The sequence below is a fragment of the Columba livia genome, chromosome 23, assembly GCF_036013475.1.
Source record: "Columba livia isolate bColLiv1 breed racing homer chromosome 23, bColLiv1.pat.W.v2, whole genome shotgun sequence".
NCBI lineage: Eukaryota > Metazoa > Chordata > Aves > Columbiformes > Columbidae > Columba > Columba livia.
In genome coordinates, this window is record NC_088624.1 from 647,694 (window position 1) to 671,418 (window position 23,725).

General features: G+C 51.1%; 1 protein-coding gene across 8 annotated transcripts in view; it reads left to right on the top strand.

Moving 5' to 3' along the window:
- Positions 1-23,725, top strand: part of TANC2 (tetratricopeptide repeat, ankyrin repeat and coiled-coil containing 2) — a 122,123-nt gene that overhangs the window by 67,012 nt on the left and 31,386 nt on the right. For all 8 annotated transcript variants that reach the window (XM_065039142.1, XM_065039144.1, XM_065039145.1 and 5 more), the window contains 7 exons: positions 6,192-6,455; positions 7,521-7,646; positions 10,889-11,170; positions 12,772-12,905; positions 18,602-18,833; positions 19,453-19,619; positions 21,449-22,056. In XM_065039142.1, coding sequence (XP_064895214.1) covers positions 6,192-6,455; positions 7,521-7,646; positions 10,889-11,170; positions 12,772-12,905; positions 18,602-18,833; positions 19,453-19,619; positions 21,449-22,056 — 1,813 coding nt within the window. The remainder of the gene's footprint in view (positions 1-6,191; positions 6,456-7,520; positions 7,647-10,888; positions 11,171-12,771; positions 12,906-18,601; positions 18,834-19,452; positions 19,620-21,448; positions 22,057-23,725) is intronic.

Genomic DNA, 23,725 nt, shown 5'->3' on the forward strand with positions numbered 1-23,725 from the left:
CTCCTCTCTCTTCTCCTCTCTCTCCTCTCTCTTCATCCTTGAGTCCAACCATCAACCCAACACAGCCAAGTCCCTAAAGAACCATCTTCCATTTGTCACAGGTAAAACGATATTTTGAGCAGCTTCATGTGATACCTCAAAAGAGTAACTCTTGGAGATTTGTCAGAACTACTCACATACTTTAATTCTATTTTTATGTGTAGAAAAAGAGTAAACATTTCCCTCGGTATTTTAAGTTTCCTGAGTCATGGTCCCTCCTGCTGCTCCCTAATAAGTGATTGGAATTATTGGCTCATTAGCTCCAAGAAGGTGTATTTTTAGAATAGGCAGCTCCAATGCATTTGTTGTTCATCTTGACAGAACTGATGGATGTGGGAGGACCTCTCGATCCCCCGTCATCCTGAGCTGCAGTGGTCGCCACTCCAGCTCCCGCAACGGCCAATCGCTCCTCAGGTTCATGTTTTAAAACCACAGAGACTTGAACACGTGTCCCAGAGGTTAATGTGCTATTTGTACAATATTTGACAATTACCAAAGGACAGAAAACAGTTAATCAAGGTGGGATAATTGCCTAATTGCTTTCTCCATATGTTCTTGCTTAGCATATAGTGGTTTTATACATGTGAAGCTCATTTTACGTATCGATATTGCTAAACACAGCGTTCATTTGTCGAAGTTAAATCAGAGTGTGGCTCTTTAGACTCTGAATTAACTGCACGAGGCGCTTCAGTGCATTGAGGTGCACAGAGCCGGGGTTTTGATGTTCTAGTCTGGATGTAAAGCCCAGATTTTAGCTGTAGCTTTTTTATTTTTGACTTGTCCTCTCGGAGCTATTCCCGTCCCGTGGTGTCACCTCTTATGTAAGTTCAATTAGCAGAGAACAGGCGTGTCGGATCCCCAATCTGCCCAGCACAAGGACTGTTTTGTGCTTGCTGATCGCTTCGGTAAATGCATCGCTCGTTGAGAAATCGTAGATCCTCTGCGGTAAAGGGAAGCTCAGCCTGCGAAAAACAGCACAAGGTCCAGATCTTCAAATTCAGACACTTTTCTGTGTAAAAGAAAAAGAAACGGGGAAGAGGAGAGAGGAGTTGAACCAGGGGAGGTGGAGCAGGTCAGACCCTAAATCCTGGTGCTGTAAACCAGCGGCTGCTGGAAACCCCGGCGCGGCTGCAGCCTCTGAAGAGCGTCCAGGGTTTGCTTGGCTCCTCCTGTGTAAAATCAGCCAGCTGTTCATGTCCAAGATCCGCTGCTGCGAAGGAAGCCGGGCAGGGAGTCCCGTGCTGCCGGGGGGAGCTCGCGCTTCGCGTCCCCGCCGGAGGGAACCGCCAGGTTCTGCTGCTTGAATGCAGCGGGACGCAGGAAAATCTCCAGCAATCTTACGCAAACCTGCAAAATAAACCAGAAAATGGGTTTTTCTGGTTTCCCAGAGTGCTTGTGGTGTCCGAGCAGCACTTGGTCGTTTAGCAGCAGCGTCCCCAGGGTATCGAAGGCACGGTGGTTGGTACGAGCTCCGATACCCGATGGACCAGTCGCCTTCCCTTAGGTTTTGTGGACTTTTCCCATGAAGAGCAAGGGGACCTGGGGACCCCCGGCCCGTGGCTTTTGTCATGTTCTGCTTTTTGCCCTTTTTTGACTCGGAGCTTTTATCAAGTTGCTGCTTTCTCCAGATTTATGTGTTTGTGGGTTAAAAATAGGTTGGTTAATAAATTCCGCTAGAGCAAAGTAGATGCTGCTGACAGTAAAACAAGATCCATTTGTTTGCACATTTAACTGCTCCGAGAAGGGAACAAAGAGCCGCTCCAAAGGCACATCGAGATAAATTTAACTCCGCTTAAATATTTTTGTGATCTTGCAGCTAAAGCATTTGAATTCTGACATCCTCATCAGTATTACCAACTGCTCTGTGAATAATGAATCAGATCTTGAAGAATTACAGATCTTTTCTTTTCAAATCCAGCCGGCTTCCATTTGGCCTCATTGCCCACAGGAGAAGCTCCATGAGCAGTGTGTAATACTGGTGAACAATGAGCTTTTGTTCTCTAATGCATCTGCGTGTTGCGGGTGATGGGAGTGAGGGCTTAGGGGTGAAAAAGGAGGTGATTTACAAGGCCTGTAAGTCCTGACACACCAGTTTGAGGCATCGAGGGGTGGATTCTACACCGAAATCTGGCTGTTAAATACTGGATAGATGATGCGTCAGCTACAGGTGTTTGTTACGTTACTGGGGAGGGGGGAGAGGAGATAAAAGAGTGTTTAAAGGCAAAGGAAGCGGCACAGAATCAGCGTTAGACCCGAACTGTGGAATTCGCTTTGGTTTGTGACCCAGCCCGGTAGATGGAAAACAAATGAAGTGAAAAATGGAAAGAATAGAGTGCAGAGACCCGTCAGAAGAGCTGGAGGAGAACCCGGTGCTGTCAGCTCCCCGGCGTTATTCTGGGTACCGCGATAAGTGACGTTTGTTGAAGTTTTGAGCTGTCGATGGCGTGAGATTAGATGGGCTCTCAGCTTTTATTTTGGGAGCAGTGAGATTTTAACCGTCCCGGTTATGAACAGCTTCACAGTGATCCCAGCTTGCCCAAAAACTCAGTATCGAGTACACACGTAACTCCCCTGTGCACACCCCCCACACCTGCCTTCCTGCTGCTTTTTGATTTAAATCTGATCATTTTAAATCCAGTTTCAGGCCTGATGGAGTTTGTGCGTGCCCGCGGCTGCCGCCTTCCCCAGACACCTTTGCCTTCGTGTTCTCCACCCGCCAAACTTTTCCTTTTGGCCGCCGAGCTCCCCGGGCCACACGGTTGTATTGGGTGGCTCCTTCTTCGGCTGAGCCCATGAAAGGCTTGTGTAGATCAGGGTAGAAAACGTGGTTTACTCCTTGCCGACTCGCACGCGTCAGCTGGGCCGTCTCTGATGCGATAGCGCAAGTCCTGTTGTCGGGTGTTGCTGGGGACGAGTGACACGAGCTCAAATTGCAGTTTGCACCAGTGTTTCTAGTACCTAATTTCAAATCAGCTTTGCTGCCGTTATATCTTTAAAGCAACAAAATCCATGTTTCCTACTTGAGGCATTCATCGTTACGTATAATTAACGCTACAGCTGGCGGTCCTTACGAAACGATGACTAGAGAAAAGCGCTTTCTCCCTCTGAAGGGCGAGCGCGGAGGGCGATGTTGCCAGGCTGACCTGTGCCTCGGGGGCGACGGAGCCCGTCGCGAAAGCCGCGTGTTTGCGGAGCCGCAGGGCCGGGCAGGCCGTGCCGCAGCGCTGCTGGGACCTGGCGGGAGGGGAGACCGCAGATCCTCGGAGGAACCCGCAGGGGCTCCGTCTATTACCCTGGTTTTATTTGTTAATGCGTTTTCCAGCACGCAGATGTTGTAGATGCCTCAAATTCCATCTGTGTTCCTATCAAACAGCGTGAGACTGTGCCAGCTGAGACTGGAGATAGATATATATTTATAAATATATGCATACATCTATATTTATATGCATATGGCATTAGCGCAGTGCTATAGCGAACCTCAGATGTTGCTGCACGACACTCAGGTTTCCATGTGTAACTTCCCTGGCTGTCCCCATCTCCATCCCCTGCAGTAACCCCCGTGTCCCCGCGCGGCAGCGACGTCCCCTCTGTCCCTCTGTCCCTCTGTCCCTCTGCCCGACACGCCGTGCTCCGGCTGACCAGGGACGTCCTGCATTTCCACCTTCACCGGGGTCGTGCTTTCTGGCTGGGAGCGGTGGAAAGAGCTTCACGTAGCCGCACGTTCTCTCCGGCCTCTCTGAGCCCCAGCTCGACGTGCCCCGTCATCCGCTGGAGACTCGGGGCTGAAAGATCTGGCTTAAGGCAAAAATTCCTGCTCTTTGATGGGATGGAGGTCAGCAGTTCATCTTGCCCGAATTTAGAGTGTTAAGAGGTTGCATTTTTTTCGAGCGTTTGGTTGATTGGGTGTCCTCAGGTTTAATAATAGTAGAAATATAGGATGGTTTGGGGCGTAAGGGACTTTTAAAGATCATCTAGTTCCAACCTCCATGTTCTGCTACAAGGTCCAACCTGCCTTGAACCTTCCGGCGATGGGGCGTCTCCTGCGGGTGTAATCCTGTCGGAGACGTGAAGTTCTCCCTACCCGAGACACCTGCGCTGTCTTTGTGTGCAGCCGTTGCCGAGTTTCTGAGCGCGGCGCCGCGGCAGCCTCATGGGTGCACGTAATGAGAGTTTTCCCAACTCGGGCGTCGCTTTCAGAAGTTTTCATTGGGCAAGTGGAATTTGAGCGGCGCTGTTGCTGACGTCGGGCTCCCGGGACACGTGCTCTGCGGGCGGTTCGTGTCGCTGGCTCCTCGCAAACATTATGCTTCTGCCTTTTAAAAAAGCCAAAATGGGGCTGGTTTAAGGAGCTCTAGAAGAGGCGCGGTGCGCGGAGCAGCCGCTCGCAGCCCGCGCGGCGGCACCTGCGCCATCCTGCTCGGGACGGGAATTAACCCGCAGGGAACGACCCTGAATACCTGATTCAATGGAGAGTTTGCATATAAAACAGCTTTAGTGGAAAACACTGAGAATGGTGTTGAAAATGAACACAAATTGGTGATGAGGAAAGGGGCCAACAGGGTTTATTAGCTCTTCTTTTTTTCGTTGCTTCATTTAGAGAAGACTTATTTTGACACGTAGTTGTTCTGTTTTTCCCCAGTTTGATGTACGGGAGGGTGACTCTAGATGAAGCAGTGCATTCTGGTGCTGTTGCAATCCCATGTAACATGTGTGATGGAGCCAGATGAGTCCTTGGTCGCTGAAGCTCCTGGGTTGCGTGGCGGCCCAGCTTGGTTTAAGTGTCATCACTGCGTTTGGTCAGGTCTAGGTGCAGATTTCTGAGAGTTTAATAAAATGTTGATGTCGGGCAGTGACACTGTTCCTGTGCTCAGTGTGTGGACAGCTGGCCGAAACGTGTCCTCCTCTGTCTCTGGATGCGTTGAGGAAAACAAATGAAATAACCCCCACGCGTTTGCAGCTCAGCCACAGCTTCAGGTGCTCTTGGGCTGGAACTGCTCTTCCAGGCCGCTCGCTCCTGAACCTGGCACAGGAAAAGCTTTAGTGTAAAAGCGTGTGAGTCTCTGGAGTCCTTTACTGTTTGTGTTTATGGGTATAAAATCCCCTGGTTCAGGAATGCACCACAGCAAAGTGAACACGATGGGTTTGGGTGGATTTAGATCTACAGGGCACGTCTGGGCCTTCAGAATATTCAGGGTCGAGTTCAGGGTTTTGGACAGGAATGAAGCGCGTGTGATTTGAGCGATGAGGGGACAGTGCAGGACAGTGAGCTCTGCTTTGCCATCTCTTTTTTTTTAATTCCCCTTCTTTTTCCTTCTTTCTCATCCCTGAGTTTGGGACCTGCCAGGTTGGACACCGAGATGAGCTGGCGCGAGCGCTGGGACCTTCTCCCGGTGCCTCAGAGCTCCCACTATGGCCTTGAACGAACGTGGAGATGAAAGGGAAGTCAGAGCCCGAAGGGACTTACAGCCGGGGGTGATTGGAATCCAGCACTGGAATCCAGAGGGAAAACACCAGCGGGGAGAAGATGTTGCTGGAGTGATCAGTGTAGTGTTGTCATTCCCCAGTGGGAAAGTCAATATAGCAACGATCCCCGTCCGTGAAATGAAATAACATACTGGAGAATGTGTGGATTACAATAAAAGCTTCGTAAAAACCTGTTGTCAGTGTAGCAGGGCGTTGGGTTCGGGTTCTGGTCCCGGCTAATCCAGGTTGTTCCCATCAGGTGGGGATTCCTGTGCCGGCTTTTCGGTGTCAGAGCCTTCAAGGTCATCGGCCGCAAACGTCCCCCGAAGGGCGGTCACGACCACGCAGATGAACGCACAGGAGCAGCCCTGCTAATGGCTTTTCTTCCTAATTTCCGCTCTTTCTGGAATTGTGTGTTCAAACACAATGCTGCACATAATTTATAATACTCTTTGTAATTACAAATGGCTTTTAACAATATGAGCCAAAACATTGTAGCCTAAGTGTTCTTTTAGAAGTAGGAAGCAGAGACAGTATCATTAAACTGAATTCCATAATCTCTGATTTATATGAACGTGGAAAATATGATGAGCACCGTTTTTGGCTGTTGCTCTGCGCAGCGCGGAGCAGCCTGTGTGCAAACCATTCTTGCCGTATTACTCACGTTGTTTATCGTTTCTTCCTTCAAGCCACTTTGACCAGCTACTCAGAAAACGTGGAACGCACCAAATACGGAGGGGAGAGCGGCAAAGACCTTGGATCGGGAGGAAACCTGAAGCCTTGGCAGTCGCAGAAGTCCAGCATGGACTCGTGTCTGTACCGCGTGGACGAGAACATGACGGCGTCGACCTACAGCCTCAACAAGATCCCGGAGAGGAACCTGGAGAGCGTCCTGTCCCAGTCCGTGCAGTCCATCCCTCTCTACCTGATGCCGCGGCCAAACTCGGTGGCAGGTAAGAAATAAATAACCATAGGTTTTGCCTTTAGGGCAGATGAAGGTTAAAGGCCGGCGCGCTACCTGCACCTCGCGGCCCTTTTCATCTTCTCGTTATCTGAAGGGAGATCTCCTTTCTGCAGTCGTCACCACTAAGCGTGACAAGAATGTGGCTTTTCGTTTGACTTACTGCTTCTAAATGGAAAATTCCTGTGGGGAGAGGTGGTTCTGATGTCTCATGGTTATTTCAGCAATACGCACGATAACTCGTTTGATGTACTTCAGCGTTTTTCGTGCTGATCGTTGGAATGTGTTTGGTGCTGGAGCGGAGCGCTCAGGGTTTTGAGCGGACACACATTTCGTAGCAAAGTTTGCATTTCGTGTGTACGGTGAGGGTCGCATTCCATTTCCATTACCCGTGAAACGAAACCTGAAGTCTTGTGTCATTTAGACCACACACATGGTTTATAAGGTCTGATTGAATGCTAACAGGGAATTAAAATGGCCCTATGTAATACTAGCTCCTCTCTTCTCTTGGAGAATATAGAAGAGCAGCGAATATAGTATTATTTATTAACTGTAAATTCTTTACCCATTAGCAAAGTGTGTTGTTGGAGGTGAGTGCAGGGGTCACATAAATGCCTAGAAATTGTGTATTTTTGAGACTGCAGATGCTTCAGATAAACCCCCAAACTTAGAGAGACGCAGCAAAACATTTACCCGTTTCACAGCCAAGAATTAGCGTCAGCCCCACAGGAAGTCTTTGAAGAAGTAATTTCATTAATTAGTTCTGTTTAAAATAAAAATCTTGTTATGGTAATTGACCAAAAACTGAAGAAAAATAAGCGGTATGGGTTACAGAGTGCTCAGCAGCTGGATATTGAGCCGTGCAATTTCCATTATCGAAGAGTTATCAGAAGAGCAGAGCTGGTGATCTGCAGAGACTTATTTTAAGTGTTCTGTTTATAACTGGGAAGTTTATTTCCCGCACGATGGAGTTTCAGCACTGTGTGTTTTGCTTGAAACAAAGGAAAACGAGGCGCGGAAGGGCGGTGTGATGCGGCTGTTTGCTCTCTCCCGGCAGCCACCAGCTCGGCGCACCTGGAGGACCTGGCGTACCTGGACGAGCAGCGGCACGCGCCCCTGCGCACGTCGCTGCGGATGCCGCGGCAGAGCGTGGCCAGCGCCCGCGCCCAGCAGGACCTGCGAGGTACGAGCCGTGGGATACGGGGTGGAAGGGAGCACACGGATCCCGTGCTTACAGAACCATGGAACGTCCTGAGCTGGAAGGACCCACACGGATCATGGAGTCCAACTCCTGTCCCTGTGGGACACCCCACAGGTCACCCCGTGTGCCTGAGGACGTTGTCCAGTCCCTTCTTGAACACTGTCAGCTTGGGGCTGTGACAGCTCCCTGGGCCATCTCCTTGTGTTCAGCTTGCCCTGAGGTGCTGGGATGGGCTCTGTGCGCCTGGGGCTGAGCCTGTACCTCCACCCCTGTATCACATCAGGACATTCCTGCAAAAGGTCCCCAAATTCCCCTCCACAATCGCTCCCCTGCCAGCCTCTGTCCATCTGAGCGCCGCAGGGCTATGACTTTGATAGTTCCTGAAAGAAATGAGCAAATTTTGACAGGCAGGTATGTTTTTCCTCTATTTTTGAACAAAAGGGAGGGATCACAGCCCCGTTGCGCAGTGTGCCGCGCACCAGCCGGGGGAGGCGCCGGCCCGTGTCCCTCTGCGGGCGCTCACAATGCCGGGATTCAGGCGGCCCTTGGACTTCTGAAAGGCCTTTTGAGAGGGGAGATTTTTGTGGTTCTTCGTGGCGAATTCCACAAAGACAAGACCTTAGCAATGGGAAGAGGAGCCAGGGCTGACATTTAAGTGTTTTGTTGGCTTCCAGGCCGCTCCAGCTTGATTCACCCCTTCCAGCCCACCCTTCCCCTTCCAGCCCTTTGTAATCTGAGCATGGCCGACAAAACTCAGTTGGGATTTTTCTGGTTGTCGCTGTACCATGGGACCAGTTTGTCCTCCCCTGTCCATAGGGAAAGGGGATTCTATGGGCTGTACCGTGGGACTAGTTTGTCCTCCCCTGTCCATAGGGAAAGGGGATTCTATGGGCTGTACCATGGGACCAGTTTGTCCTCCCCTGTCCATAGGGAAAGGGGATTCTATGGGCTGTACCATGGGACCAGTTTGTCCTCCCCTGTCCATAGGGAAAGGGGATTCTATGGGCTGTACATGAAACTTCTCTGGGATGTTTTTGGGCGAGTTCCCGCTGTCTTCAGGTATGAGATCAGAGTGGAATATCGGTCTCTCGCTCAGCGCCACAGTCACGGTTCCCACCAACCACACGAGCCCCCAGTGGAAGAAGAGAAGTGGGTTTGTGCCGCGCTGCTCGCAGCCTGTGATGGGCGCACGCCGGCTGCTGGGGCCGTTACAAAAGCGCGTTAGCAGGCAGCAAGTGAAGAACGCAGCGTTTGACAGGCAGAATTTCCATATGTTCGAAGGGAGCAGCCTGCCAAGGCTTCGGCGTTTGCAGCGATTGCATCCAAAACATTATATTTATTGTAGGAACAGGATCCAATTGTTTTCCAGACACGCTTTAAAAAAACGGGTAGCACTGCATATTTTCTTTCTCCATTTGTTCTTTTTCCTGTTTTTTTGGTGGAGATTGCACGAGAACAGCAGCAGCGGTTCAGCGCGGTGCAGTTTGCTTCTGATGCTGCTGAGGTCTGCGCTGCTTTTAAAAAGAGGGAGAAGGAGATGGTGTGAAAAACTCTAACAACCACTATTTGGAAATATTTTCATTTCATTGAATATGTGAGGGTTGGTTTTTTTTTCCCAAATTATTACACGTTCCAGATATTACTGTGAAATTGCATCAATCTGGGCTGCTATACTCACCAGCGATTTGTTCCAACTGGAAATGCTAAACGTGGATTTGACTTTAGTATCTCTAGTCTTGGCGCTGGGCTGAAATAGTGAAACAATTCCCAGCCCTATATTGGGGGGACGAGTCACAGCGCCCCGATTTATCCCCAGCATTTGAGAATCGCAGTGCAGAGGAACTGAATGGGAGACTGTCCCTGCTCGTTTTCAGTATAGAATCATAGAACATCCTGACCCAGGGTCACAGAACCACAGAATCCCTGAGTGTCTGGGGTTGAAGGGCCCTGGCAAGCTCATGCAGTGCAATCCCCCATGGAGCAGGAACACCCAGATGAGGTTACACAGGAAGGTGTCCAGGCGGGTTGGAATGTCTGCACAGAAGGAGACTCCACAACCCCCTGTGCAGCCTGGGCCAGGCTCTGCCACCCTCACCCCAACAAGTTGCTTCTCAAATTGAAGTGGAACCAAGATGTGTCAGGGAGGGTCAGTTGGTGTCTCCATCCCCTTGAGTCAGCTCTGACTGGAAGGATGAAGTTCTAAACGTCAAGGTTTGCGGCTCAAACACGCAGTGACTCACCTCCCTGAGTGGGCATCCCCTGCTGTCGCTGTGGCCACCTTCTGAAAGTTTTTAATTAAGGAACCATTTTGGCGATAAAGTGGGAGGATCCAGCAACTGTCTCTGCCAACACAAAGCGCTGCCATCACTTCGTTTTTTTAGATTCCTATGTCTCATCTCCCAATTACAGCTCTCAGAGGCAGAGCGCACCATATGAGTTGGTCTTTCCAATGGCATCTTTGCACCGGATCTGTGCATGGTTGATACTCTTTATTTTAGGTGTGTGTTCCCTAGATAGCTTGTGCCAAATGGGAAGAATGGCAAAGACCTTCTCCCTCCGCCCCCAAAATGTTCCTGAGAAAGTTTCGAGGCTGGGTTGGGTTTAGTTGTACATTTTATTATAACCTAATGCATACAGAAAAAGGGCAAATGAATGTGATCATTGTCCGTGTTTCTAGATGCAAACCGCATACACGGTCTGTTGCGAGGTATTTCCTGCACTCCTTGTTAGCTTCATGTTTCCTGCAACACCAATTTTCCTCGTGAAGAGAGAAAATGTTTCAGTTGCCATAGAGGAAGATCCTGTCTGCGGTCTGATTTCAGTCATGTGCTTTGAAACAGCTTCGCTCGGTTTGATTTAGCACTTTGGAGGGCTGAGATTCTTTTCCATCCCCATTGTACCGACCAGGTGAAGAGATGTGTATCTATATATCGAACAGCCGTACGATACTGTGCCGCAGGGTGAATCGATCTGCCTGGGGCACGGCCTTTAGTTACAATGACTTTAAGCAAGAAAATTCATTTCTTCAGCTTCCCTTTCCTCAGCTGTAAACTCCCTTTTTCTATAAAACTCTTGGTGGAAAATGCTGTGGCTGAGCTGGATGCTTTTACCAACAAACCTTCGGCCAATAGAGAGATTGGTACCTTTTTCAGTTTTTGTGTTGTAAACAGCCATTTCCAAACTGTCTCTTGGCCTTGACGTCCTTACCCCCTGTTTCTTTCCAGTCCGCTTCGCACCCTACAGACCCCCCGACATCTCCCTGAAGCCGCTGCTGTTCGAGGTCCCCAGCATCACCACCGAGTCGGTGTTCGTGGGCCGGGACTGGGTGTTCCACGAGATCGACGCGCAGCTGCAGAGCTCCAACGCCAGCGTCAACCGCGGCGTCGTCATCGTGGGCAACATCGGCTTCGGCAAGACCGCCATCATCTCCAGGCTGGTGGCGCTGAGCTGCCACGGCACGCGCATGCGGCAGATCGCCTCCGACAGCCCGCACGCCTCTCCCAAACGTGAGTACGCGGCCCCGAAAAGCAGAGAGTCCTCCAGCAACTTCTTTGTGAGTTTGTCTGAAACGATCCCGTTGCTCCTCACACCCAAGAAATGAGCGTTGTTGCCAAGCGAAGGGAGCACCTGTCGGCAATATTTACACTGCTCCTGTTCCAAATCAGCTTTTTGAGGAGTCAAAATAGTCTGTCTGGTAGTTCTCTGACTTAAAAACATTATGGATTCTGTCTCATTGGAAAGACTCCAATTTTAATTGCCAATATTCTATTATTACAAACCCACGCTGGTGCATTCTCCTTCCCATACAGTTTATTTATCTCGCTTTATCACAATATAAATGGTCAGGGTGGGTCACAAGCCCGTGTCGGCTCCGCACCGGGGATTGTGCTGCTTTTCGTGGTCTCATCCAGTTCACGTCACTGCGCGCTGACATGTTTGCAGGTGGGGATGACAAACGTGTTTAAATCACTCAGCTCCCAGTAAGTGAATAAGGCAGGACTGAAAATACCGGGTTAGGCACCTAAAGGTGTCTTTGAGGATCTAGGTCACCGTATCTCAGTGAAGTTGTTGTTAAATCTGTTTACTGGAACCCGGTGCTCTGAGCCACGTTGAAATCTCTGAAATGTCACCGAGTGTTGGCACGTTGAATGGTGGCACTTGTCAGAGCTAAATGAACAGCGTGTGGTGAAAGGCAGAGCTTGTTTCTGTGTTAACCGCGGCTCTGCCGTGCACCGCCTGTGTCCCCCGCCTGCTCGGGGGATCCCGGACATCAAAGGGACATCTGTGCTTCCCCGTTTGGGATATTTCCAATGAGAATCGTCCTGCGTCTCCCATGCACAGAGGACAAAGCTCCTTGGTCACACCGAGCACACAGTTTTTAATTCACACTCCAGTTTGCCCACGAAGTTCAAAGCTGAATGATTCCTCAGTGTTAGTTATTGGGGGATCAATCAGTTAATTTGACTTTATTTCCTGAAGGGATCACTAGTCCCAGTCTAGCTATAGGAGATAATAATTAGTCTGCAAATTTCTTTGATTCTTTCTTTTTCACATGCTGAAAAAATAATCTGTTATGCTTAGTAAAATCTGTGTTTAATAATAAATACTGATCAGGTGACGCAACTGTACTACAGCGGTTGTGTTATCAGCAATAGTGAACTGGCGTAATTACAGCCTCATGCTCTTAATTCCTGTCTCAGCCTCAAGTGGCGCCAGGGGAGGTTGAGGTTGGATCTGGGAACAATTTCTCCCCCAAAGGGCTGTGGGGCATTGGAACAGGCTGCCCAGGGCAGTGCTGGAGCCACCAGCCCTGGAGGGGTTGAAAAGGCATCCAGACGAGGTTCTCAGGGCCATGGGGCAGTGCTGGAGTTGGGTTCTGGTTGGACTCAGTGGTCCTGAGGGTCTCTTCCAACCAAAATGATTCCACGAGGGCACCTCTGCCTGGGCGCTCTGACGGTCTCTTGCTGCCCGAAATCAAACCAGAATATTCATGCAAAGTATTTTAACAGCCACGAGTGACCTGCTAGAAAACACCAGCTGCTAGTCTGTGATATTATCGGTCATGCTGGACCTGTTGCAGTTCATAATGCTGTGTTTTTGGGGACAGATGTGGATGCAAACCGGGAGCTGCCCTTGGCCCAGCCGCCCTCCGCCCACCCGGCCATCGCCAGCGGGAGCTGCCCGGGGACGCCCGAGATGCGGCGGCGGCAGGAGGAGGCCATGCGGAGACTGGCCTCGCAGGTACGGACGCGGGCGCCTCGGGACGCGTTCTGCTCCTTGGGGAAAGTTGGGCTTTGTTGGACGGTGTCCTGCCTTCGCTGGGGCTGGAAAACGCGCGCGTTCGCTTGCCGGGAGAGAAAAACTTCTGGAATGAGTTCTATTACCGTAGGAAGGTTGTTTCTGCAAAGTGAATTCCCATTACATCAAATACGCTGGTCTACTCTGAGAGTTTAGCACACTGTATCGTGTTATGTTATGACTTAGTTGCTAGAATAATTGCAATATTTCTTCAACGGTGAAAACACAATTGCCAAGTGTCCGAGCAGCACTTCGTTTCGAAGGGCGCAGGTACGGCGCGGGGGGTGAAGGTGCAAACTGTGTGTGCTCAGCCATCTTTTTGGAAAAATGACCAAAACAGACCACAGTGCGTTGAGCGATGTGCGAATCATCTGCTGCTCTGGCACGGGCGGATTGTGTAGAACGCTATTGCTTGTGGCAGGTGAGATTTAGGGCTTGAATTTGATTGTGTGACTGAGATTTAGCCCTACTGGTGGGCAGATGCCGTTATATCGCTTTGAGATCCGAGGAGTTTGCTCCTCCTGCACCTTTGGAGAGGCTGCGAACACTTGACGCTTTTCCTCTTGCCGCTCGCACTCCGGAGAGGAAACTACCCAGCGAAGTCTCTGTCCTGGTTCCCGCAGGACGTGTTTTGCTTGGCTCTTTGCACCAGATGCTGTCTCGTCCTGTCTGATGTCTGCAGGGCACAGAGCCCGCGCTGTGTGCGTAAATAGATGTTACGGCTTGATTTTCTCCTCTTCCATGTGCAGTTTTTGAGAGGAATGCAGCGGCCAGGTCTGGTTCTGTTCAGGATGCATTACTCATCGTATTCCTTGCAAATCTTAAGCATTACAGACTACCAGAAGGGCCAGAGAAGTGTGCTGTCACTGCTTAAAATACCTCAACTAGCTCATCTTTCTTCCCCTGAGTGCTTAAGTGATCCTGCTGGGTACGGAACTGATAATGGATACGGGTTTAGCTTCAGTTTCCTCCTGAAGAAGGGAAGGGATGCGACTCTTTCCAACAACCTGTCACATCCAGCGCGGTGATCGCGCTCTGAAGCTTTTCTGCATCTCTGATCACTGGAGGAGAGAGCAGGAAACAATCTTTATAGCCAAAAATAACAGCAGGTTGTTGTACCGGGGCTGCAGACTCCTTTAGGAAGGGGTTTCAGAGCCCCGCTCATCCCACAGCAGCGGGATTACAGATATTTAGTGCGATTGTTAATCTCCCAATAAATCTGGACTATGCAGGCGGATTCCAGAAATAACCGTCACCGGCTTCCAAACACGAAAGTTCACGAAAAGATCGACGCCGGGGCTGATGCGTTGAGCTCAGAGCACTCGGGATCGCCCCGGAGAGCTGACGCAGCACGTGGAGCTTCTCAAAGAGCTTCGGAGCGCTGAGCAGAACGTCCCTGGGCCGGGTCGGAGCAGCAGCGACGCGGTCGGTGCCGCGTTGGAGACCTGGGTCTGTTCCCAGCTCTGCCGTTGGGCTCCTGGGACATCGGGATCTCATCAGCCTGTCCAAAGAAAAGGGATCTGAGCAGATAATGGTGCTTTGGTAGCCGAGGCTGGGAACACGGAACGAGGTGTTACTGGTTTTCTCAATTTGGGAGAGCGCGGTCGTCGTCCAGGTAGTGCTGCAGTTGAGATAAAGCACCCGCTTTAACCCTGATTCAAACTTCATTTCCTACTGCAAAGGAAGAAGTTTCAGAAAGCATAGGAGGTGTTTTTGGTGTGATTTTCTTAAATGAAGCTTTTTGAGCTCCATGTTCCTGCTGTCGATTCTCGATCATAAGCAGCTCTGGTTTTATTGCACGAAGCGCCTCCTCCAGAACTGCTGTGCGGTGCTACCAGCAGTGAGTTTGACGGATTATCGAGCCTCAGGAAGGGAAATAAAGGCAAATGAACTGGTGTAGGATGTTTGTGGAATCGCTGGCTGGAAGCCTGTGCCCGGTGCACTCTGAGGAAGCTCCCGGGTGGCACCGCTCAGCATCGGCGCTGAGCAACACGCTGTCAGCAGCAGAGATTGATTTGCTTCCCAAGAACCGTGCCGGGCGATGTCCTGCGAGGTAAAACAAACACCGACCGTTCCGCCCCCGCCGGGGGGTTTGGAGTCTCCGAGTGACACTGGGACTAAAGGGATTACTGACCCGGCAACAGATTGAAAATCCATTAGAACAGCGGCGTCGAGCTCTTTGTTGCGCGCGATCGCCCCGCTCGGGAACTCGATCACACGCGTCTGACCTGCCTTTGGGACACGGTGAGCATCCGGTGTTCGTAGGAGGCTTCAAGGTGCTGAACGCTTCAGTGCAGCAAATGCACTGAGTGGCTTGGGAGGCAATAGTAAAAGTAGCTGGTTAAATAATGTAGCTGCCTGATGTGGGTGGCAGATGCTGCAACAGGAGCTCCTGGGGACAGTTTAGGAAAACCCTCATACAGATGAGCTGGAGGCTCTGTGGAGTCGAATCTAAACCAGGAAAGATTAAAAAAGGGACTGTCCTTCGGTGCAAGGAGAAGGGAGAGGAGAGCAGCGCGTTCTGTCGCTGTGGAACAGCAAGAGCATTGCTGATGCCCCGCTTCAAACAGGTCTCGTTCAGCTGGCTGAAGAGAACAGAACCCAAGGAAGTGAAGGAAAGACTGACCCATAGGTTTGTCTGCTTGGAAAAGTGCTTGTTGGACATGTGTGTTTTACAGTTGCATTAAGCCTGGAGTCAGAATTGAAGTCGGGAAGAAAGTGTTGACAGTGATGGACAACCACAGTTATCGGGGGTATTTTAGGAGCTCCATGAAACAGATGTGAGGAGCCGAGAAAGCTGTGTGCAGATGTTCCAGATGTTTCCTCTGCTTGCTCCGGGCAGGATGTTCTCAGGTTGTGCCGTGGCCGTTGCGCTGGAGAAACGCAGGTCGTTATGAAAGCAGATTAATAATACGCTAACGAGCTTCTGGGTTGGCGCAGGCTCCAGAATGCGGGTGGGCAGCGTCCCGCTCTCCCACTCCCTTCCCTCTGCAAATGTCACTTACCCCGAAACTCAGCGTTGTGTGGCGCTGGTGACAGAAATGAAAGGGGAACAGTTGCTTTTCCTCCTCTGGATTATTCAGAGCTGTGCTTTGCTGCCTGCTTTTCTCACGCAGCAGGTTCTTGGGGGCAAGGGTTGCTTTCAGCTCTCGTTGTCAGAGATGAACAGATAATTAATTTTAGAAATAAGTCACTGAAGACTGCAAGAGCTGAACTCAGTGTTCCCCTGCTGGAAAAGAGCATTATTTTGTTGTATTTTTAGGGAGCAGTTTGAAGTCCTCCGTGGTTTCTAGTGCAGTGTTCATCAGCAAACTGGTGGAGAAGAGAAATGCTGAGAAATGAGGCAGCTTAGAAAAACGGCGTCAGGTGTGCTGTTTGTCCTCAAAAACCGGGCCAGGCACACCGTGTCCGGCTGGGGAGGAGTTACCGACGTGACCCTCAGCGCTGGGTCCTGGGAGGTGACACCGGTCCCCTTGCTGGGAACCGAGCTGGCGCAGTCGCCTCGTGTCTGTTCTAGTGCGGGGCTTCTGGTGCCTCCGCGGAGCAGCCGGGGCTGCGGCCGGCGGTGACGCCCCACGGGTGGCGGTGGGGACGCGTGCCGGAGCGGCTCTCAGCACTCGGCACCGCTCCTGGCTGGGGCTCTGCAGCTCGTCCCCGTCCCCGGTGCCACAGCGTGGGGTAGAGACTTGCAAGGAGGAGAAGAGCGCTTGTCTTGCCAGATCTGGCAGACTCTCAAAAGCCATGACTAAAACTCCTCGTATTGCAGCACCCATCTTGACACTTGCAAATAAAACATAAGCATTTCTGGCAGAGCCGCTCAGTTAGTCTTTTGTTTTAAGGTAGATGCATGCATTATGGAAAGAAGTTTGCAGGGTTGCTGTATTTATCCGAGCCTTGCCTCCGACATGGAGCAGGCTGCTGGTTTTCCTGCAGTGCCCAAGTCGAGCTTAGACTTGGCTCTTTGCTACGATGGACGCACATCAGCTTTCCTGGTACACAGAGCTTCGTGTGAACCCGTCCAGTGCTCTTCAGTGCCTCTAAACATATTGCCCGGTGTCACAGAAAAGGTGAAACAGGAAACAAAGAAGCTGTGAATATGACCAGTAAGGTTTGCAAACCTAAGATCCATGAAAAGCAGCGCTCCACACCTGTCCCGTGTTGTGCTTTGCTTTTCTGCCTTTGCACTGTTTAATCTGTTATCCGTTGAAATGTTTCTTGACTCGGCTTCTTCTGGCGGGCGAGGTGAGCAACCGCGTGTCCGTCCGTGCGGTGCCGCTTTTCTGTCCCAAACGGTGCCGGGCAGTGGCTGATTTGTGCTGATGCATCTCAGCTGGAGGATGACTTCAGAGTCATAGAATTATTTGGGTTGGAAAAGACCCTTCAGATAATCAAGTCCCAGCGTAAACCCGACGCTGCCGAGTCCACCGCTGAACCGTGTCCCCGAGCGCCGTGTCTGCACGTCTTCTAAACACCTCCAGGGACGGCGACTCACTTCCACCTCTGAGGAGTGAAATTAGAGGCTTTCCCACCAACTCGAGCCCGTGTTGAACAATACCGACCCACAAAGACGTGTCCCGGCGACCTTTGCCTTGCGGAGGTACCGCAGCTCCGAGGAAGACCCCTGAACTCTGTCCCCTCCGCTCCGGGTCACCTTCCCCACTTACCCTGAGGGCTTTATCCTTCACTCACACAGATTTTTAATGGAACGGCTGCACCGTTTTAAACAACCCATTGAACAGCTCTATTCTTCGGGTTTCTGGATGCCGTGTGGCAGCAGCACTTAAACAAATGGACCCAGCGTCTGCACTAATGGCTCGTACCCGCGTGGAGCAGCTGGCGGAGGAGCTGGACGTCCATGGCATTAGCCCAGGGCTGGCGGCTTCAGAGCCTCTTCTCCCCGTGCTCCGAGCTCGTTACTGCTGCCGGCGTTTAAAAGAAAGGGAGCGCTCCTGCCTTCCCGGAGGTGGAGGGACGCGGCACCTCCGGTCCTCGCTGCCCCGCGACACTAATGCGTTTCAGAGGCCATTTACGGGCCTGCTCGGCCGTGTCAAAGTAACGAACGGTCCCAATAAACTGGGTCACGGCGTCCACGTGCGGTCACGTGCAATGGATAAAACGCAGCAGCGCTGAGTTCCATTTTAATAATTGCATTGATGTTCTGAATGAGGAGCAGGATCACAGTGGATGGGGAGTGTATATTAAGCCCTGTTCGTGGGAATCTGTCTGCAGCTGCTGCCTTGGTAGAGCTCTGTGACATCTGAAAACAGCGAAGAACAAACCAGTTCAAGGAAACAATCACAAGTTATTACTGACGCCAAGTCCTTGAACAGAGCTCGGAGCACAGTCCTCTCGCTCCCGATGTGTCAGATACTGTCAGTGTCCGTCTCTGCGAGCAGCTACAGCTTAATTCCATTTATTCCTCAAGTGGCAGGTCCAGTCATTTTTCAGGATCAGTGCCTGTTATTACCAACTGATGCGTCTGGATTCTTGTCATGGGTAGTTAACACTCGCTGCTCCTAAAGACTTCACCTGCCACAGCACATCAGACTCCCCAAACAAAACCCGCTGCTTCTGACAACTCGCCCGACTCGCGTCTGATGCGGATGCGTTATTTTTCATTGTTTTTTCGTCTGTCCTAGGTTGTGGCCTATCACTACTGCCAGGCCGACAACGCCTACACCTGCCTGGTGCCCGAGTTCGTGCACAACGTGGCCGCCCTGCTCTGCCGCTCGCCCCAGTTCGTCGCCTACCGGGAGCAGCTGCTGCGGGAGCCGCATCTGCAGAGCATGTTGAGCCTGCGCTCCTGCGTGCAGGACCCCATGGCCTCCTTCCGCAGGGGCGTCCTGGAGCCCCTGGAGAACCTGCACAAAGGTAGCGGAACGGCGCTCCCCGGGCTCACACACACCTGGGGTCACAGAATCCCAGAGTGTCCGGGGTTGAAGGGCCCTGGAAAGCTCATCCAGTGCAATCCCCCCATGGAGCAGGAACACCCAGATGAGGTTACACAGGAAGGTGTCCAGGCGGGTTGGAATGTCTGCACAGAAGGAGACTCCACAACCCCCTGGGCAGCCTGGGCCAGGCTCTGCCACCCTCACTGAAAAGAAGTTTCTTCTCATATTTAAGTGGAACCTCCTGTGTTCCAGTTTGCACCCATTGCCCCTTGTCCTGTCACTGGTTGTCACCAGAAGAGCCTGGCTCCATCCTCCTGACACTCCCCCTTTCCATATTGATCCCCAGGAATGAGTCCCCCCTCAGTGTCCTCTTGTCCAGCTCCAGAGCCCCAGCTCCCTCAGCCTTTCCTCACACGGGAGATGCTCCACTCCCTCCAGCATCTTGGTGGCTGTGCTGGACTCTCTGCAGCAGTTCCCTGTCCTGCTGGAACTGAGGGGCCACAGCTGGACACAAGATTCCAGGTGTGGTCTCCCCAGGGCAGAGCAGAGGGGCGCGTGTCTGGCCTTTCACATCAATGCTTTTTGTTGTTCTCTTTCAGAGAGGAAGATCCCCGATGAAGATTTTATCATACTAATTGATGGTTTAAATGAGGCTGAATTTCACAAACCGGATTACGGAGACACCATAGTATCATTCCTGAGCAAAATGATCGGAAAATTCCCTTCCTGGCTGAAGCTGGTGGTGACAGTCAGGACAAGTCTACAGGTGAGACCGAGAATTGTCATGAGTTGTGTCATTGTCCTGATGGGCTTTGATAAAGGTCTTAGTGGATATCTGGATTTGCTTAAGACCCTTTAATTCAGCTTATCCTTTTGGCGTTTTTGTATTTGGCTTTACCTTCGTGTCTCCAAACTCAGTCTGCGTTGTTGAAAGGATCTCATCCAGCATTGCTTGTTCACGTCGGTAAATGTTCGTCACTAAATCGCTTTGTTCGGTGGAGTGACACGGCTCACGTGCCCAAGCATTGGGATGTTGGTGTACTGGGGGCATGTCCTGCTGTCTGTCAGCCTGTGCAGCTCACGAACGTCCTCTCCTCCCTGCAGAATGATGAAGGGGTTCACATCTTCACACCCCAAAGCCTGAAGGTGTTGTTGCTTCGCTCTGGAGGAGTCAATGTCAGGCCAGGACATTATTCAGCTCAATGAAAAATATCCCAAGCAAGTGCCGAAGCTCTAAGCTCAGTGTTGTTTGGGTAATTCTTAGTGTTTTCGTTCTAGTTCGCAGCTGGGCAGGCTTTTGCCTCCAGCCTTAGCTACTCAGCTTGGCATAAGGGTTAAGCTGACCTTAGTTTGCTGGCTCAAGTGCTCGTCTAAGGGAGCGAGCTGGGGAGCAAGCACAGTGACCCAGTTCGGGCAGATCTGCCCTCTCAGCTGTTTCCCAGCAGAAATGGTTGATTTGCAGCATCACTGGTGGGAGCGTTCGCTCTGAGCGTCGGAGCCCGAGGAGACAGATGTCAGGAGGATGAGGCGCATTCGGGAGCCGGCTCAGGGCTGCTCTGTTTCCCATTTTTTCATCATTACCCGTTTCTTTCAGTAGCACAGGGCTGCGCAGTTCGTTTCTACCGACCTCCATTAGCACTTTCCTTGGGGTTTGCTGATGTTGACTGAGATGCAGGGGCTGATTTGCTGTGGTCCTGGCAGGGACCTGGTTCCAGCTCCAGTGGGAACAGCAGCACAGACTCTGTGCTGCGCTTCTTGTTGCGCTCAGTAATGGAGTAGATTAAACATCATTTGGAAGAAATCTTTTTGCCATCGTAGGTAAATGGAGGCCCTAGGACTTGAATTCCTCATTTAATTAGGGCTTCTGCAGCCCTGCAGCCTTCACTGCAAGCTCGAGGTTCACACTGTGCTCACCCTCTTGATTTCATTGGGGAGTTGATGGATTCTGCGACTGCCTCGCCCAGCTCCGTTGCATCATTTCTCCTCATTCTGCAGCGACTGAGAGCAAGAATTCCCTTGGAAAGGCCTTTGATCTTTGGTTTATGTTGCATAAGCATCATCAGTGAGGGTGAGAGCATCCTGGTTTCACTGTCCTGCAGCAGATAGATGTGTTGATGTTGCACTGGAAGGTATTTGCTGTTGCCTGTCCTGCATTTCCCCGTTGAGAGCCGCTGTGTGACCCCACAGCACGCTCCGCTTGGCTTCAGCAGAGTGTCCTTCAGCCTCGGATCCGTCATGTGTTTGTCCACAGGTGATCCCCTGTGCCAGCGGAAGGGACGGCGTGTCCATACGTGGTTGGGATGGGGTGGGAGTGACGAGGCCACTGCTCCGGGTGGATTTTCCAGCCCTTTCCATGGATGCCATATGAGGAACCGTGCCCTTCATTGTTATTACGGTCACGTTTCACATGCAGTCTGCTCGATTATAGATGAGGTTGTGAGGTCCTGAGGGCACAAGCTGCCATCTCGTTTGCTTGCCCTGATGGAAAAGGGCTTAAAGGAGTCTCAAAGGTGCTATTGCAACATGAGTTACATTTACTTAATGAATAATAAACACTGCCAGCATGAGTATCCTTGTTTTTTTCATTCTTTGTAGGAAATAATTAAGCTGTTGCCCTTCCACCGGATATTTCTGGACAGACTGGAAGAGAACGAAGCCATAGACCAGGACCTGCAGGCGTACATCCTCCATCGGATACACAGCAGCTCGGAGATCCAGAACAACATCTCGCTGAACGGCAAAATGGACAACACGACGTTCGGCAAGCTCAGCTCTCACCTCAAGACCTTGAGCCAAGGCTCCTACCTGTACCTGAAACTCACCTTTGATCTCATAGAGAAGGGATATCTAGTACTGAAAAGCTCCAGCTACAAAGTAGTGCCAGTGTCTCTGTCGGAAGTTTACCTGTTGCAGTGCAATATGAAGTTCCCAACGCAGTCTTCCTTTGATCGGGTTATGCCTCTCTTGAATGTGGCAGTGGCATCTCTGCACCCTTTAACAGACGAACATATTTTTCAGGCCATTAATGCAGGTAACATTGAGGGCACTTTGGAGTGGGAGGACTTTCAGCAGAGGATGGAGAACCTTTCTATGTTTCTTATCAAACGTAGAGACATGACGCGAATGTTTGTTCACCCCTCTTTCCGAGAGTGGCTTATTTGGAGAGAAGAAGGTGAAAAGACCAAGTTTCTCTGTGATCCCAGGTAAGCAAACGCGCCGAGAAATCAGAGTTTACAAATGTATGTCTCGTACTGTGATCCGAATCGTTTTGTTTGACGAAGTTACGCACGGATGCGTCTTGACCTGAGTTTGGGCTGCCTGTGCTGTCGATCCTACGCCTGTACTGGTCACGTTAGGTCTGTGTGCGGTTCTTGGAAATAACCAATCGAGCTGTTCCTCGGAAGGTCCCATGCTGGCGTTTCGGCAGATTGGTCCTGCCAGCTCCGCCTGGACTCGGGGAACCGTCCTCCTTTCTCCTCTGCGTGAAGCCGGGGATAAGGACATGAGGGGTGAACCGCGTGGATGCGTCTTTGCAGTTGGCGTCTTTCTGAGGTTGCGTTCCTCGTAGTGCTACTAAATGTCTTTTTGAAAGCAAAGTAAGGGACAGAATCAGGCTCTAGCAGTTTTGGACTGTACATGCATCCATAATCTGTGTCCTGACAGCAGCCGAGTTCCTGGCTTAGCTCACAGGGAACAGAATTTAATCACGGTCAGATTTATACTCTCTAAACCCAGTGATCACTATTAACGTTATCTCTGTTTCTGCTGCAGAGTGGAGACAGACGCTGTGTCTGTAATTCTGGTGGTTTATCCCTGTAAGCTTTGCCTGCCCCTTCCTTAAAACGTGCTTATAAAAAAGCGGGAAACGCTCGTGTCCAGGGCCGTGTCAGCGCCTCTCCCGGGCTCTGCGCTCAGCCCGAAGAAAACACGATGGGATCTTCTGGAACCACTAACCACCTGGCAGGTGAAAGCAACTGGAGCTGTTCACGGTGTCAGAGTAATTTACCACTTTAAATTTTGTGGTAAACAGGCTGTGGTAGAAAAATACTATATAGCTCCTCCCAACGGGCATCTTCCCTGTTTCAGTCGGTTCTGCACAATGGTCGTATCGAGCGAACCCTCCGTACAGCTCTCACAGCACCAGGTGTCTTTGGGTCCATCAGTGGTAGTTATTTAATATCCTTCCTCGGAGTCGTTAAGTGCTCGTCACTGCGTAACGCGTTTCCACCCCTGAGCTTCAGCTGTTGTGCTCCTCAGAATCCTCCTGCCCAGCCCTGGGGAAGAGCTGACGTTGAGCTCAGAGCGTGGTGAACCTCGGCGACAATTAAGATGAGCAACGATTTTCCCTTTTATTCCTTGTGCAAGCAGCGCAGCCCGCCTCTGCGCCAGCTCTCGGGAGTAGCCTGTGACAATTTGCCCACCTCTGGTTTATTCGCAGCACGTTTGATTCTTTCTCCTCGCTTGGGAGTGGAGACTTGGCCACTGTGTGGGCCATTCCCAAGCTCATCGTCAGCGCTGCAGAAATGCGCCGTTAACGTGAAGCTTGTTGACCTTGCCACGTCGATACGTCAAGAGTCAAGTTGCTGAGGCTGCTGCTTTTCCCCGGGAGAAGAGCCTTGAAGTGAAATGTGGTTTTGTGAAGCTGCTTTTAATTGACTTACCCTGACAGACTGCCCAGGTGTGAGCGCGTTGTGAAGGAGATCGGGATAATGGGCCTCGTGTCCGCAGCACTGCAGCTGGGTCATCTCCCTCGTTTCGTTAGGGAGAGCGAGTTCCGTGTTCTCGGAAGCAGCAAAAGGAACAGAACAATGTCCAGAAATTATCCTATTTTTCTATGCTTTTAAAATAAGCAGCAAATCCCCATCGTCCCGG